Source organism: Staurois parvus, unplaced genomic scaffold, assembly GCF_062004578.1.
Source record: "Staurois parvus isolate SC_StPar_1 unplaced genomic scaffold, SC_StPar_1.0 ptg000549l, whole genome shotgun sequence".
Taxonomy (NCBI): domain Eukaryota; kingdom Metazoa; phylum Chordata; class Amphibia; order Anura; family Ranidae; genus Staurois; species Staurois parvus.
Window position 1 is genome coordinate 7,091,962 of NW_028318345.1, and position 15,520 is coordinate 7,107,481.

At 42.2% G+C, this 15,520-nt stretch overlaps 1 protein-coding gene across 1 annotated transcript in view; it reads right to left on the reverse strand.

Annotated features, from left to right (window-relative positions):
• Positions 1–1,684: 1,684 nt before the first annotated feature.
• Positions 1,685–15,520, reverse strand: part of CARNMT1 (carnosine N-methyltransferase 1) — a 51,939-nt gene continuing 38,103 nt past the window's right edge. The window contains exons 7-8 of the mRNA XM_089691082.1: positions 8,495–8,598; positions 1,685–3,356 (exon numbers count right to left, since the gene is read on the reverse strand). Of these exons, the coding sequence (XP_089547208.1) occupies positions 3,255–3,356; positions 8,495–8,598 (206 nt within the window). The 3' untranslated portion in view covers positions 1,685–3,254. The remainder of the gene's footprint in view (positions 3,357–8,494; positions 8,599–15,520) is intronic.

The window sequence follows — 15,520 nt, forward strand, 5'->3', positions numbered from 1 at the left end:
CTGCATCTGTCCAAGCCCAAAAGGCATTTCCCGTCACCTGGAAGATCAAAGGGGCTACTAAAAGTGGCCAGAGTGCTTGTCATTTTACTGACTTGGGAGAATGTGTATATTAGGGAAGGTTCTTTTGGTTAAGTGATGACAGGAGAAAGTGGGTCCTATGAGGGTTTCTGATAATTGCATGAGTATTCTGGGTACCCTGTCATCTGCCTTGTCTGTACCTCTGTTTTTTGGATTGTCGCTGAGCTGGTTAAATGCATCTCTCTGGAAAAGAACTGTTGAATTAGTTGCTGCAGGAAAATACATTCTGTACTTCTGGTTTATGAACGGTTTCTGTGTGGACTTCCACATAATTAATAGAAGACAACACATATGAGCTATCGGTTTTCCACTAGCTGCCAGCTCAGGCAAGTCAGAGGACCACAACCTAAGAGTAGTCCACGGCAAAATGCATCTTCACAGGATGGGATTAGGATGGGATGTGAACACTGCAGGGTGAACCCGCCTGCTAGGGTTACCACCTGTGCTGTATAATATGGGATCATCCCGAATCTCACAGGAAAAAAAACGAAAGCTACATGCAGTATAATATGGGATCTTCCTGGATTTCACAAAAAAAAAAAAAAAAGCTACATCCAGTATTGATGTAATATGGGACACAGTTTGTCCTATGTATTGCACATCTTTCTAGTCTGCCCCTCATCTTGTTTCGTAAGGAGACAGGGACTCATGAGGGTATTACACCTACCCATTGTATGAGGAGGCAGTGTAGCCTGTAGACTGAACAGCCTTCTGCTGCCCTCTCAGCCAGATGGTACACAGGGTGCACTGTCCATCACGGTGATTAGATTTTTCATCTCACAGGCTTTCTACTTTGGTGCAGGAGGGAGAGGAGTTGAGTGGCGGCTGTAAAGAGTGGTTCTCCCATACATAGAACTCTGAAAGAATTACATGACCGGGTAGGCCTGTGGTCACAACAGAATATGGGGGTAACATGTTATGAAAGGTGAACTTATTTTTAACCTTAGCTTTGGCAAACATTCTTTGAACTGAAAGGGAGCCTTGGCAGGAAGGTAGGTTTAGCACACTATGCTGCCATACCCATATGGGACAGCACAGTGTGCTTTTTTTGGTATAGGTGATCTTATACTTTCATTTAGTATGGTACTAATTTTTAATCATTTAATGTATTTTTAAAAAACGTATTATTAGTGCCAGAAATACAGGGGTTGGACAAGAAAATGGAAACACTTTTGCTTCCACTGTGTGATGAGATGCCTAGATAACAGGTGGGAAGCCTTACTTTCATCATTCACTGCGTGCACTGCTAGGTAATAATCATGTCAAAGCTCACCAAGCTTCAAAGAGAACAAATACTGGTGTCCGCTTAGCTGGTGCCTCTGTGACTGAAGTTGCCAACTTATTTTCCGTGTCACGAGATACAGTATCAAAGGTTATATAGTTTCCGGGAAAACGTCTGATAAGCATTAGCGCGGTCAACATGGGTAACCGACCGAAAGAGACAAAAAAGGACATTGTGCAGGATTGTGACCAGGAATAAGAAAGCAACTGCTGCAAAAATGACTGCAGATCTCAGTCTCAGTTTTCACGTGGGCGATTATTAAAAAAACAAAATGCTAGCTTGCACCAAATATATAACAGATAAGAAAAACATTCCTACAAATGATCGTTGTCATTGACTTTTATTGAAAATTTCAAATCAAGAATAAAACATTTGTGAGATCAGAGTATCCAGCTCAGTCATATAACTGTCTTACAAGATGTTTTTAAAAACACTGTATTCATGTCATAAGAAAAATATGCAATGATCCAAAAGGGGATCCCATTAATTTTGGGTAACAACCAGAACTTGTGTATGCCAGAGTTTTAAGCTATAAAATAGAAAATAAATGAAGAAAGAGAAAAGGGGAAAAAGAAGGGAGTGTTGTATACGATTTTAGCCAATTAGCAGCAGATACTGAATAAAAAAAAAAAAAGAAAAAAAAAAAAAGTGATTTGATACATTTACTTACACAACATAAAAAGAAAAACATTTTGGCAAGGAATTTTTCTAAATTAAAATGTAGGCTTTTGGGGGGGGGGGGGCTCCTGCAAGATTTGTTACCGTTGTACACTTATTTATAATAAATACTAAAGTTAATAAAGAGCTTCTTCATTTTTACCTGGTCATACATCTTTCACAATACATACACTAAGTAAAAGGCATGATATTCAGTATGCAGTTGGCTGTCAAGTATCTGGTGAAGCTACCCACATACATTAGACAGAGATTAGATTTGACTGTCAAAAGATCTGACACACATACACACAAACACAAGATTACAGCATAGGCTGTGAACTACAACCACATGCTTTACTACGTTTGGCAACAGGAGTGTTTTGGCTGACCCAGATCACCAAACTTTCCATACAACATTGTCAGACTTCGATCTGTTAGTGTCATTCTTACATCATACTGTTAATATATATTACATGAAAGGCTACCTTATGGCAAATAAGAATGCCTGGTAAAACCATTAAACCTGCAAAAGATGAAAAACCTCACTCAGTAGGACAGCAAATCTCAGCAGTGGAGGTCCCCTAACTGGAGCAGGTGGTTGCGACTATGTGTAAGTTGACAGAGCTTTTTGGCTTTTATACGCTTTGAGTTCCAGCCTTGGATTCTTCACTTGACAATGTTTCTATAGCATGTATTGTCTCAAAACCGGATTATTCATTACTTTATAGTAGAACAAAACAGGATCATCTGTATGGTAACTTTAGGACCACCTCTTGCACTTTTTAGTCCAGTTACTCTCATAAACAAGGCCTGTCTTTTAGAAGCAACTAAGAATGGAAAAGAGCTGTCAGCTGAAGAGGTTTTTCAGTTTTCAAGCTAAAAACATAGGAAACTCATTAAAATATGGTCTTTGAAGTGATCATTAACATACGCTAAACTTTGCCAACACAAACGCACACCTTCATACATCCCTGCAAAATAAGAGGAAAATTTAAAAACTTTCACTGCCGGAAAAATAAGAGACAAAAGGAATGCTACTTTAAAAACATTTTATAAATGAGGGCAAGCAGGCCCGACCCTTGGTAGCGTTGACATAACGGTACACCTGGAACTCCAAATACTTGACTTTAAAGTCATTGCCTACAGGAAAAAAGGCACAAGGATTCAAGTTTTAGAAGTCTCATTTCAAGTCTTTGAAATCTGTTCTGTGCAGTATGTGAACCATGAGAATTAGTCACTACTGTGGTTTCTGAGCCACAAAAAACACGCAGTCATAGCAGTATTTCATCATTGATAAATTATTTGCAGTGTATGTTGTATTCATAGATTCCTTTTCAGCCTGTGAACAGAAATGACAAGTTAGTAGTTATGTAAACGTTAACTATTCCATTTTGTGATGCAGAATTTGACAGTGCTGTAAATGCTTTACCAAAATAGTGTAAATGGCAATGAAAATTATTGTAATATTAGCCGGCAGCACAGAAAGCCAATATAAGGGCAAAATATTTACCTTTCTTGTAGACCAAGTGTTAAATACTGCTGTTTTCCTTCTCTCCAGTTACTGCAGTTATCCACATTTCTATGTGTGTAGAATACATTCTTCCCTGCTGCACAATGTGGCCCCTCTCGTTGGCCCATATGTCACTACAGGACGTACAAGTCGCTGGGAGGAACCACAGTGTGTGGTGGCGGTAGAGATTATTTAACCAATCTGAAGTATGGAATACCTGCAGTGTACACAGGTGGTGGCATTTCAACACACAGGATAGAAAGGTAAACTGTATTACCACATCTTTTATAGGGTTATTGTGTACAAGTAACTATGTGAGGACAAGGTTACTTTAACACCTTCTCAGCTACTATCTGTATATAAATGTTCCTTAGCACAATGCCCCATGCCCAGGGTATACAGTGCAAATAAAAAGTAAAGGAGCACTTTTTAATCAGAGTATAGCATCAGGTCAATGAACTCCTGGGATATTGATCTGGTCAGTTAAGTAGCAGAGGGTGTTTCAGCTGCTTTGGTGTTAATGAAATTACCAACAGGTGCACTAGATGGACAATGAGACGACCTCTAAAACAGGAATGGTTTTACAGGTGGAGGCCACTGACATTTTTTCCCTGCTCATCTTTTCTGACTGTTTTTCACTAGTTTTATATTTGGCTAGGGTCAGTTTCACTACTGGTAGCATGAGGCGATACCTGGACCCTACAGAGGTTGCACAGGCAGTCCCAACTCCTCCAGGATGGCACATCAATATGTGCCATTGCCAGAAGGTTTGCTGTGTCTCCCAGCAATCTCAAGAGCATGGAGGAGATTCCAGGAGACAGGCGGTTACTCTAGTAGAGCTGGACAGGGCCGTAGAAGGTCCCGAACCCATCAGCAGGACCGGTATCCGCTCTTTTGTGCAAGGAGGAACAGGATGAGCACTGCCAGAGCCCTACAAAATGACCTCCAGCAGGCCATTGGTGTGAATGTCTCTGACCAAACAAACAGACTTCATGAGGGTGGCCTTAGGGCCCGACATACTCTAGTGGGCCCTGTGCTCACTGCCCAGCACCACAGAGCTCGATTGGCATTTGCCATTGAACACCAGAATTGGAAGGTCCACCACTGGCACCCTGTACTTTTCACAGATGAAAGCAGGTTCACCCTGAGCATGTGACAGACGTGAAAGGGTCTGGAGAAGCCGCAGAGAATGTTGTACTACCCGAAACATCAATAAGCATGACCGTTTTGGTGATGGGTCAGTAATTGCCTGGGAAGGCATATCCATGGAGGGACGTACAGACCTCAATAGGCTTGACCAGCCTTTCTCAACCAGGGTGCCTTCAGGGGTGCCTTGGCAAAATGCCCAAAAATTGTAAACAAACCAGCAGGTGGATCAATCCTGCCTTTTAGTACACAAAGCCACAGGTTTTCATTGTGCACTTTTATGACCCTCTAGCTGCCAGCATCCTAACAACCAATGACATCATCAGTTGATAAGGAGGATATCAGGTACATTCACATCATCCTTGTTTGGCCCTCCCCTGCCCTTCTCCGTCAGCACTGGGGTCACATTAGCAGAATGAGGGAGAGAAACTGAGAGACACACTGGAATAGTAGTCAGTACCAATGTGCAAAAGGTGTAATTTACCTTGGAATAATAAATCACCGCTAACGTTGGGTGTACTGGATGTGTGTAGAATAGGTTTTTACATGTTAGATTGGGGTGCCTTGAGATTGTTAGGTGTCGGGATGAAATCCTTGGACCCACTGTCAAACCCTACGCTGGTGCAGTGGGTCCTGGGTTACTCCTGGTGCACGACAATGCCCGGCCTCATGTAGCGAGAGTATGCAGGCAGTTCCTGGAGGATGAAGGGATTGATACCATTGACTGGTTCCAACGCTCGCCTGACCTAAATCCAATAGAACACCTCTGGGATATCATGTTTCCGAACATCCGACACCGCCAGGTTGCACCTCTGACTGTATAGGAGCTCAGTGATGCCCTGGTCCAGATCTGGGAGGAAATACCCCAGGACACCATCCGTCATCTCATTAGGAGCATGCATCAGGCATGCATACAAGCACATGGGGGCCATACAAACTACTGAGTACCATTTAGAGTTGCTGCAATAAAAATTTCAGCAAAATGGACTAGCCTGTTGCATCATTTTTTCACTTTGATTTTCGGGGTATCTTAATTCAGTCCTCTGTAGGTTGATCATTTTCATTTCCATCAAATGATGAGGCATCCTTACGTTCCTAACACATTACCCAGTCCATATCAGTATAGATATCCAGCATGGTATTTTTCCCCATTGAGATCTGATGTGTTTTCAAAGTGTTCCTTTAATTTTTTTTGAGCAGTGTATTTATAAATGCTCTCCTTTTTAAAAGCCACCAGCCAACAGACATTAACAATTGGGATTTAGAGCCACTAGTTGCACTGACTGCTCAGGTCCCCACTGAAGATCAAGAGACAGTAAGCACAGGTCCTGATCATCTATGTCAGCTTTGACACAGTAATCACAAGCATGCTGGAGGTTTCATTGAAAAAAAAAAAACAAAAACAAAAAACCACAACATTCAGCTTGCAGATGCTACCTTCACGTTTGCACATCCCTGCAGTTCCATGAATTCAGCAGCTTTGCAAAAAATGCAGGCACAAAAGGAGTTAAAAAGAGAAGTTTGGCTGTACTTTTCCTGTGGAATCACAGGAATACAGTTCGTCCTCCACTCCTGTGACCCGTTTTCAGCTGACCGTAAGTTAAAGTCTGCTGTTGGCTGATGTCACTCAGCCAGTCCAGGCTATAGGGAAAGATCCCAACTTTAAAGTCGGGATCCGCCAAGATGTCTGGACGGGCACCTGGCTCAGCCTCTCAACAAGCTGCTGAGAGCCTGAGCCAGCTGCTCCCTTCCCCTCCACATCCCAGAGCTCCAGTGAGTTCTGGGGTGGGCAGGCAGACAGTGGCGAATGACAGTCACTGCTCTCTGCTCAGAGTGGCAGGGAGAACGGACTGCTCAGTTCCCACCCTTTGAGCCAGTGGGGACAAATGCAGCATTGGATTGATGCTGCATTCACCTAGGTAAGTATGATCTTAAAAAAAAAATCCCATACTTCTCTTTTAAGTCCAACCAGGTGCCTGCCCCCTCATGGACTTATACTTATTTATATCTGACAGATTTATGGCTCTACCAGAGGATACACTCAACACAGAGAGGGCAGAGAAGCACACAGAGAAGCTATGTCCACCTGTCCCCTCTACTGCCCATTCATAGAAGCCCTTGTATTTTGTGAATGAGTTCTCATAATACAGAGACTTCTGTGAATAAGCAGGAGGTGGAGAGGTGTGAGCACAGTAGCTGCACCAAAAATACACTTGAAGTAGCTGAGACCACAGCATCCAGCTTTGGAGCTCCGGAAGATATATTGCTGGAGTACAATAAACCTGTCAGATTTAAATTAAACAGAAGTCCAGGAGGTGGCAGGTACCTCATTGGACTTAACTTATAGTGAGCCATAACTTTTTACAAAAGTTGCTAAATTGCTGCAATTCAGCTTTAATGCTGTATTATAAGATTGCAAAATAAAAAATAAAAATGATGTAAATAGCTTTTTTTACATATTTTTACATTTGGATGCATTTGTAAGTCTATATAAAAACAGAAAAGGATTTTTTATTAAAACAGGGTATCAAATATAAGCTATATACAGTGTATGTCCTTAACCACTTGCCAACCGCAGATAGCTGAATGACGGCTTCACTGCAGCCGGCCAGTTCTGGGAGGGCGTCATATGAAGTCCTCCCAAAAACGCGTCTTCCCGCGCGCCCCTGGCAATCTCCATGATCGCTGTGTCCTAAGGACACAGCTGATCACATGGAGGTGGTAAAAGGCCAATCACAGCGGATAAAATGACACAGCAGATCACCGGATAAATGCAGTTGCCGGTTATCAGCTGCACTTTCCTCACACTGTCACAGCGTGAGGAAAGTACTGCCGATAACCAGCAATTGTCAGAGGAGGGATTGGCACCAATCCTCAGGGCACTGATGATCGGTGCCCAGCAGTGCCCATCAGAGCTGCCTATCAGTGCCTATCATTGTTGCATATTGTTGCCCTCTGTTTCCTCTTGTACCAAATTGTATTGTAACTGTAATGTCTACCTTCATTTTGTAAAGCGCTGCGCAAACTGTTGGCGCTATATTATAATAATAATAGCACCAGCTCATCAGTGAAGTCCATCAGTGCCACATTATCAGTGCTGCCCATCAGTGCAGCCTCATCAACACATCAGTAAAGGAGAAAAATTACCTGTTTGCAAAATTTTATAACAGAAACAAAGAAAAATTTTTAAAAAAAAGTTTGCTCTTTTTTGTTTACAGCGCAAAAAATAAAAAACACCCAGCAGTGACTACATACCACCAAAAGAAAGCTCTGTTTGTGTAAAAAATGTGATAAAAAATTGGGTGCAGTGTTGCATGACCGCACAATTGTCAAAGTGCGACAGCGCTGAAAGCTGAAAATTAGCTCGGACACAAAGGCAAGTGGTTAAACAAAATAACAAAAACAATTTAGGTATACAAAATTAATCAGAGTTATTGTCAAGTTAACTGATAGATGCGGATTCTGCTATATCTGGTCTTGGCATCTAGGTATCAATGACCTCTGGACAAAAAAAAAAAAAAAGAAGGCTAAAAAGTACACCTGTTACTCCAGTTAAAAAAAATATATTTACATATTACTATTTAATTAGCAAGAACCAGATTTTTAAATAGTGGGAATGGTTAGAAATGTGTCCCCACTGAGACACACAGACAGCAATAAATACCTGCCATTTGGGTCCCTGTTTGACAGATTTCCCCAGCCTCCTCAGTGACATTATAGGGACAAAAAAGAAAAAGGAATCTGTTTGGCCATTCCCTGCTCAATAAAGTACTATAAAAAAAAAAAAAAATGTTGGATGCCTCCTCGAAGAATGGAGATACCTGTATTTGGAATCCATGCTGCAATATAACATTTTTGATATCCTCATAACTCAGTTCTATAGAGAGTTCATTAGCCATGTTTTCATAGTGATACAGAAGAGGTCCTAGGAAAGAAAAAAAGATTAAACCAAAATGAATGTCTGGATAAGAAAAGGCTTAGGTTATTTGGCCCAGTGCGAATTGCTGGATTCTACGTGTTGTTTGATATAATTACATTTCAGACATGAAAGAAATAAGGAGTCTGTTTTGCTGACCTATCTCTGAAAGTGCTAGCTGACATTTGACTTCAATACTTAGTCACTGCCTTGAAACAAGCATGCAGCAAGTTAAAACCTAACATTTTCTAGATGGGGGGAAGGGGTAGTGTTAGATCTGTGTGAGAATTTAAATAGCATTTTTGCCTCTTTGTCTTCCCATTCTGGCACCCTTTTCCCAGGCAAGTAGTGAAAAAAAAAAAAAATCCTAACAGAGGTTTTAAATCCTTTTTTGCGTTCTACTAAAATTTGCTGCTACCTGTGTTCATGTTGGGGGGTTCCTTATTATTCTTGTTCTCCCATCAAACTGAAGGATGTGGAAAGATTTTTTCTCACTCTGTGTATCTGATAGGAAATCAGACTGAACAAAGACATATGGGGAAGCAAGAGGAAATCTCTTAAATATGGGGGGGAGACAGCAATTTGACATTCTAAGCATTCCTCACACTAATAAAAGAGAGCAAAAATGGTTTTGGCTGGAGTTGAGCTCGTGATTGGCGTCTGTGATACAGTATTGGTTATAAAATCTAGGCACCTATCATTTTTGGGAGTGACGCCTTCCATACTTTTCCAAAACAAATGTCCTTACAAAGCACATCATTTTATTGTGAAAGTATTTATTTAGCACGGAGTAAGGTAGTGCTTTTAACCCTACTAAGCTAAACATAACATTCTGTGACCCCGGCATAGGAAGATTTCCACACTTCTTGTCAGAGGTGGACAGACGCCTGTACTGATGGACATATGTAGACTTCAAAAGTCAACCTTACCTTAAGAAAACATTGGTTCTCTGACTGTCATAGTATGAAGATAAGGAATTCTGACTTTTCTCCGATTCCTCATGCCACATGCTTGGGCCAGTGATGCAGAACATATTTAAGCTAGACATAGCCAGATACTAGTATTTCCAAGGGGAGATCAACAATGCTAGCCTCCACATTTCATTAAAGGTTTTGTTTAAATGTATTGTCAACTGGACCTAAGTGACTTATGCATTATTGTGCCCGAGCCTACTATCAAATAAAATGGCATGCACCCAAACACTTTCCTTTGTCCCACAGCGGTTATAAAAACTGCCATCAAACTCCCTGTTGCTTCACACACATCAGTTCCTTCACTGCAGCTAACAGAGGGACTTTGTTTCTTGACTTTACTTCAAGATCATATTCTATGTACTTGTTTGCAGCCAAGGAACAAAGAACACAACTATCAACATGACAAACTTGTATAGAAGGGATCCAGACTTTCAGCCAAGGATGCTTATTGTACAAAGTCCAGTAACAGGCACTTAAGCTATTTAAGTCAGAAAACGTTTTCCAGTAAAGTATTAGGTGGGTCAAGACCCTTAAAGAGGTTCTTCGGATCAGAAGTGGGAGCAGGTACCCCCCCAAACAAAAGACACTCAAAGTATGACAGAGGAGGGGGGAGGCAGGAGGAGGAAAAGCGGATCTTCCCCTTTGGGTGAAGTTCTTCTTTAACATTGGTCATGTCTCTAATTTCTATTAATGATCAATTCTCGGGGTTTAATCTTTGCTCCTGGTATTAGATCCCATTTCAAGAATTTACCTACAGAGCTAATCAAATCATTTCTGTGGTCTTCTTCAATTATATATGCATACAGGTTTCCCCAGTAGTTGCTGATTACAATACACTGAAGCGTCCTCTGGCAAAACTAATTAAAAACTGAAAGACCTGTTGTAAACTGCTGCTATTTGTAGTGGTAGGGGTAATTTAGTAAAATGACTTGGGATGACCCAACTGTTATATGTTTTTCAAGTCTCTGATTTGGATACCTTAACGGATGTCCAAAAAAGTGGATTCCCTTTTCAGGGGTCTCAATTGGAAGCAAACGTGACCCAAAATTAGATTAGATGCTTTACAACTCCCAAAAGATGGACTAGCAATACCTAATGTCAGACTATTTCTTAGCTTCCCGGATACAAGAAATCACAGGGTGGGGCACTTGAAAACTTAACCAGAGACTGATCTCTTTCCTATCATCCCAAGACTCTATTACTTCCTTTTTAGAGACTGGACATTTTCACTTAAAACAACAATATCTCACACTTTTACTCAGGCAATTACTGAGCACATTGGGTATACACAATATGCACCAATCTGGAACACCTTGACTTTTTCTAAGCTATCCACACTGGATCTGGATGGTTTTGATAAATAGATAAAAAAAAAGTGGAACCCCTTTTCTTTAACAGTTATACCATAATAATGTTCTCACTTTTCAGTCCTTGGCAGAGCAATCTCTTTCACAAAAACAATCGTTTTTTCCAGTACTTTGATGTGTAAGGTAAAGTCTACAGGCTTGGAAAAATCAGTTTGTAAATGTATAGAAAAGTGGCTAAAAGACCGTATTCAGAGAGTAGTGGTTAATTATTCATACTCTGAATGGTCTAGGGTTGTTCGTGATGTACCACAAGGTTCAGTGTTGGGACCCTTACTTTTTAATATATTTATAAATGATATCAGGTCTGGGATTAAAAATACCATTTCAGTCTTTGCAGAGGACACCAAGCTATGCAGTGGAATAACATCTTTACAAGAGGTCTTTAACTTACAAGTTGACCTCAATGCAGTGTTTAATTGGGCAACTATGGGACAAATGAGGTTTAATGTTGATAAATGTAAGGTTATCCACCTGTGGGCTAAGAATATGCATGCATCATACATGTGAGAATACCAGCTGAAGGAATTAATGGTGAAGGATCTGGGTGTTCTGTTAGATCATAATCTTAATATTTGCATGCAATGCTGAGCTGCAGTTCCCAAAGCGAGCAACTCCTTTTTTGTATTAAGAGAGGTATGGCATGGAGAGGAGACAAACCTCATTTTGCCCCTTTACAAATCATTAGTAAGACCTCATCTGGAATATGCAGTTAGTTTTGGGCCCCAATTCACAAAAAGGATATCGGGGAACAGGAGAGTACACAGAAGGGCAACCAAACTGATAAGAGGCACGGAGGAAAGGTTATTATCAACATGTGTAAATACATGCAGTAAGTGGTCCACCCACATAGTGAACTTATTATAGCATTATTCACTTTAAGGTCATCACAGAGCACAAGGGGGCACTCTTCAAGTCTGGAGGTAAAGAGATTTAATATCCAAATATGGAAAGGTTTCTTCACAGTAAGAGCTCTGAAAATGTGGTATAGACTACCTCAAGAGTTGGTTCTGGCTAGCTCAGTAGTCTGCTTTAAAAAAAGGCCTGGATTCTTTCCTAGATACACTTAGGCCACTTGCACACAGTAATCCCCCCCCCCACTGGAGTAAATTGGATTATGCTTTATTGGGGTTTTTTGCCTACCTCTGGATCAACTGTGGGTATAGGGTTGTGTATGTAGGATAGTATTTTTTTTTCCATTTTTTTCCATTGGTTGAACTGGATGGACTTGTGTCTTTTTTCAAAGAGACCAACTATGTAAAAAGTCAACATGCCTTACAGATACAGGTCTCATACAACCCCTTCAATTGAGAATTGTTCCCGAATCCTTACAATGGTGAATTCTACAAACCTGACCAAAAAGGTATTGATAGGAGACCTTTACTCCACCCTTATGGTAGCATCTAGCTCTAAAGTAAGCAATTGAATCTCCTAGATTGTAAGCTCCAAGAAGCAGGGCTCTCCTTTCCCTTTTGTATTGAACTGTATTGTCTCCCGTTATATTGTAAAGCGCTGAGCAAACTGTTGGCGCTATATAAATCCTGTATAATAATAAAAATAACTGAATGCACAATTTCAGTCAGTGCTGATGGGGGAATCCCTCTCCAAGCAGTATTGTGTTCTATTGATGGGTGGCCTTCTCTGCCAGAAAAACACAATGATCACTGCTGGTGCCAACAGTGATAGCAAGAAAAAAAAAAAAAAAATCAGACAGGCTACTAGTACTGAAGAAAATCGACGGATCGCATCTCAGCTGGTCCTGGCTGAATTGGCCAATAATTGATCCATCAATGTCAATTTGACCTCCTTTAGATTTACCAAAACTTTATAATAAAAGGAGATACCACCTATGCACTACATAGTTGATGGTAGATCTAAAATAGATTGTATAAGCAGGAAAGAGTCAAGCGGGGGGGAGGGAACTGAACATGGCACCGTGAGGCTGTATACTTCAGGAGCTCCAGACTTTCACCATTAGAACTATGGAATAAAAGATCAGACTCCAGCCCTACCTAACCTGTTCTGTGTGGCCAATGGTTAGCGGGAGGTCCCGGTCTGTGTAGCGTGGTGTATGCAAAAGAGACAAACAGAGGGAGCACCTGCCTACTGCATTACCTTAAAAAATGTATTTATTGTGTAAAAATGGTGATATACTTACAAAAGGATAAAATATCAAAGGCACATCATATGAAGTTCAGCAAAGTCCAATCTCACCAGATGATGTCTGTATAGGGACTAGTGGACCTCCAAATGGCGGACGCGTTTTAAAGCCTTGCCTCTTCCTCAGAGCCAGTATCTACAATGTGTCCTCTCTTAAATGTGCTTGTTTCTAAGGGGTGGGTGTTTGGCAGTCTCACCCATGGGAATAAATAGCAGGTATGCCAGATGCTTTTGGGGGTGGAGCCAGAGGTCCCAATTGTGTGCATAGCCACAAATGTGGAATGATCAATAAAATACAATAAGTCTATATGATTTATATAAAAGTATAGGATTATAAACATAATTTAAGTCATACTGTATATAAAACGCATGATGCCATAAGGGTCAGAACCCCCACATTGGATATAGCTGTATGGACAAGTGGATCATGTAGATGTGGGGTCCCCTGTAACCACAGTGTACTAAGTCAGCAAGTCAAAAGGCGTACTATACATGGTTATCATGCATGTGGGTGCTCAAAGCCCGATGTAACAAGGATATAAATGATGTTTACTCACATCTAATGTGGTAGTAATGGTCCAAAGTGTCCTGTGACACTGGGCTGAGAGCTAGATGGTACTAGATGGGCTGGAACAGGTAACAATATTGTATTTTACTCAAATGAGTGAAAAGAGGAAAGGCATAGGGAAGGTGGAAGATAAAAGCTGAGGTGGGAATTGATAAACATGGGATTATATTATTATACAGTATTTATATAGCGCCACAAGTTTGCTCAGCGCTGTACATAATGGGAGACAGTACAGTAACAATATAATGCAATACAAGAGGGGTTTGAGGGCCCTGCTCCTTGGAGCTTACAATCTAGGAGGGAGGGGAGAGTGGTACAGGAGGAAATAACTGTAGGGGATGGAGTGGTGGGAAGAGCGGAGGAGATCAGCAATTAGGTGAGGGCTGGGTAGGCTTCTCTGGTTTTCAGGGTGCGCCTAAAGGTGAGGAGGGAAGGTGACAGTCTGACGGATTGGGGTAGTAAGTTTCAGAGGATGGGGGAAGCCCTGGAGAAGTCCTGGAGACGGGCATGGGAAGAGAAGACCAGGGAGCTGGAGAGTAGGAGGTCTTGTAAGGAGCGGAAAGTGCGTTTTGGGTGATAGATGGATATCAGGTGGGTGATGTAGTTTGGGGCAGTGTTATGGATAGCTTTGTACATCAATGTTAATATTTTGAATTTTATGCGTTGGGCAATCGGAAGCCAGTTGAGGGACTGGCAGAGGGGGAGGCGGATACGGAGCGGTTGGTGAGGTGGATGAGTCTGGCCGCAGAATTCAGGATAGACTGAAGCGGGGATAGCTTGTGTTGGGGTAGGCCGGCGAGGAGGGAGTTGCAGTAGTCAAGTCGTGATATGATAAGGGAGTGAATGAGTTGCTTTGTGGTTTCAGGAGTTAGGAATGTGCGTATTTTGGAGATGTTGCGGAGGTGGAGTCTGCATGAATTTGTCAACGATTGGTTCTGGGGCTGGAAAGACAGATTGGAGTCTAGAATGACACCTAGTACTTTGGCATGCGGGGTGGGGCTGATGGTGGCGTTGTTGGTCGTGATGGAGAGGTCGGGGGGGGGGGGGCGCTGGGGGGGGGAACTAGGAGCTCGGTTTTAGCAAGGTTTAGTTTGAGGAAGTGGAGTGACATCCAGTCTGATATGTCGTTCAGAAGGCTAGTGATTCGGGTGGAGACTGAAGGGGTGAGGCGAGGGGTGGAGAGATTTGAGTGTCATCGGCGTAGAGATGGTAGTTGAAGCCGTGGGAGTGTATCAGTTGACCAAGGGAGGAGGTGTAGATGGAGAAGAGAAGGGGCCCGAGGACAGAACCTTGGGGGACTCCAACAGAGAGGGGGAGTGAGAGGGAGGTGGCAGCGTTATAGGTGACGCTGAAGGAGCGTTGTGATAGATAGGAAGAGAGCCAGGAGAGAGTGGAGTCTCTGAGGCCAAAAGAGTATAGTTTTTTGAGGAGGAGGGGGTGGTCGACCATGTCGAAAGCCGCAGAGAGGTCGATGAGTAATAGCACTGAGTAGTGGCCTTTGGCTTTGGCGGTTAGTAGGTCGTTGGTGAGTTTGAGTAGGGCGGTTTCGGTGGAGTGTAGGGGATGGAAGCTAGATTGTAGGGGATCAAGGAGGTTGTTGACAGTGAGGTGGGAGTTTAGGCGATTATAGGCTAAGCGCTCAAGGAGTTTGGATGAGAATGGAAGCAGGGAGATGGGTCTAAGGTTGTTTAGCTCGGTGGGACGCAGGGAGGGTTTTTTAAGTATGGGAGTGATGTGCACATGCTTCAGAGGGGAGGGGAATGTGCCAGCAGAGAGGGAGAGATTGAAGATGTGAGTGAGGGAGCGTAGGATGGAGGAGGAGGGTGATCGTAGGAGTTGTGTGGGGACAGGGTGAAGGGGCAGGT